Genomic DNA, 2,500 nt, shown 5'->3' with positions numbered 1-2,500 from the left:
CTATTCAGGTCCAGGAGGTGGAGCTGGGAGCCGGACCAACCAGGCAGGCCAGCTTCCTGTCAACTTTTGGGGGTCACAGGGTCCTGGGGAAGCAGCTGAGTGCAGACAACGCTGAGTCGCACAGGTGACCCCCACTCCTCCTTCATCATCATCATCATCCACCACCTTCATCCACCACCATCATCATCATCCACCTTCATCCACCACCATCATCATCCTGCACCACCACCACCATCATCCACCATCATCCACCACCATCATCCACCATCATCCACCACCATCATCATCCACCACCACCACCATCCACCACCACCACCACCATCCACCACCATCATCCACCACCATCATCCACCACCACCACCACCATCCACCACCACCATCCACCACCACCACCACCATCCACCACCACCATCCACCACCACCACCATCATCCACCACCACCACCATCATCCACCACCATCATCCACCACCACCATCATCATCCACCACCATCCATCACCACCATCATCCACCACCACCATCATCCACCACCATCATCATCCACCACCATCCACCACCACCATCCACCACCACCACCACCACCATCCACCATCCACCACCACCTCCACCACCACCACCATCATCCACCACCATCATCATCCACCACCATCATCATCCACCACCACCACCATCATCCACCACCATCATCATCCACCACCATCCACCACCACCACCATCCACCACCACCACCACCACCCACCACCACCATCATCCACCACCCACCACCACCATCATCCACCACCATCATCCACCACCATCATCCACCACCACCACCACCACCATCCACCACCACCACCACCATCCACCACCACCACCACCATCCACCACCATCACCATCATCCACCATCATCCACCACCACCATCATCCACCATCATCCACCACCACCATCATCCACCACCATCATCCACCTTCATCATCCACCACTACCATCATCATCGTCCACCATCATCATCCACCACCACCATCATCATCATCCACCATCATCATCACCATCATCCAACATCATCCAGCATCATCCACCATCATCATCATCCATCATCCAAAATCATCCAACATCATCCACCATCATCCACCACCACCATCATCCACCATCATCTTCCACCACCACCATCATCCACCATCATCATCCATCACCATCATCATCCACCTCCACCACCATCATCCACCAGCATCCACCAGCATCCACCAGCATCAGCCAGCGTCTGTATTTGTCTCTGTGTTATGAACGGTTGTCTTGACTGCATGTGTTGACCTCAATGATGACCACTGTGAGAGTCTCACTGCTGTCTGTGCTTTGCCTCTTTGCAGTGCCCATTGATTTCCTTCATCTTGTGTTTTGAGTCAGTCAGTAGTTCCCTGGTCAGGACAGTGTTTCTGTGTTAAAGTTACAAAAGCAGTCAGCTAACCCTAACCCAGGTAGTTGCCAGTGTGTGTTACATTTAACTTTGCTGAAATTATATCCTCCAACAAACACTGTGCATCAGTGTTGGGTGAGTTATTTCATTTGTCTCCTATGTGTCTGTGTGTGTTTGGAAAGACTTTGTGGAGTAGGAAGTAAGTAGTTGTCTTGTAATTCTTACCATCGTTATTCCACACAAGGGTCTCATGTTGCCAGGATAAAAAAAAGAGATTTAAAAAGTGTAACTTTTACATAATATGCTTTTCAAGTCGGTCTTCAAACCTGGAGTAGTTAGTAATAGTTGGTAGTAGTTAGTAGTAGTAGCAGAGTAATGAAGGGCTGTCTCAACATGAGGTGAGGCAGAGATGCTAGAAAACTGGAAGTGATTGAACGGCAATTAGAATTACCGTCCTCGGACCACAGATTGATCACACTAGTGTGTCTCTAACACTGTCTTGTGCACAGTGTTGGACACTGTGGTGTGTCTAACACTGTCTTGTGCACAGTGTTTTTGTGACTCAGAGAAACACTGCTGAGGTCCTGGTTGTCATGTGTTTGTATTTGAACTGCTACTAGAGAGGCGTGTTGTGGGCCACAGCAGGGCTGAAGCAACGATACCACTGGAGTGGATGAGTACATGCGCAGAGTACCAGTACCTGCACTGCAGTACCATTCTGATGGTTTAATGATGCAGTTCCTCAGCAGGTTTTTCTTGAATAAGTTTCACCGCAGTACAAACACACACTCAGCAAACATTGTCATATACTTGCATATACAACTGGTATCGGTGTTGTGGTACCGGCTGTTATTTTACGAGCAGATTACTCAACCCTGGTATCGGTACCGATGCCTAATGCTGGTATCTGTGCATCCCTGGTTGTAACAGTGCATTTTGGATATGTTGTGTCTTAGCAATGATTGCGCTGTGGTGCAGAACAGTGTTGTGTAGGAGAACATGGTGTTCGCTAACGGCTAAGCTAATTATCTCCTCCCCCCTGTCTTGCAGTCGCAGCCTGGGTCGCTTCACCTCCGGTTACGACCCGGTCCAGTTCAATCCTCAC

General features: G+C 49.8%; 1 protein-coding gene across 2 annotated transcripts in view; it reads left to right on the top strand.

The window, feature by feature from the left end:
* sik3 (SIK family kinase 3) overlaps positions 1–2,500 on the top strand; it is a 25,257-nt gene that overhangs the window by 17,261 nt on the left and 5,496 nt on the right. For both annotated transcript variants that reach the window (XM_076015182.1, XM_076015183.1), the window contains exons 21-22: positions 1–124; positions 2,446–2,500. The exon at positions 1–124 is cut by the window's left edge; the exon at positions 2,446–2,500 is cut by the window's right edge and continues 748 nt beyond it. In XM_076015182.1, the coding sequence (XP_075871297.1) occupies positions 1–124; positions 2,446–2,500 (179 nt within the window). The remainder of the gene's footprint in view (positions 125–2,445) is intronic.

This window comes from Nelusetta ayraudi, unplaced genomic scaffold (genome assembly GCF_046127955.1).
Source record: "Nelusetta ayraudi isolate G7.1 ecotype Tasmania unplaced genomic scaffold, CSIRO-AGI_Nayr_v1 ptg000182l, whole genome shotgun sequence".
Classification (NCBI taxonomy): Eukaryota; Metazoa; Chordata; class Actinopteri; order Tetraodontiformes; family Monacanthidae; genus Nelusetta; species Nelusetta ayraudi.
Note: the sequence above shows the minus strand (reverse complement) of the source record. Positions and strands in the feature narration are given on the sequence as shown.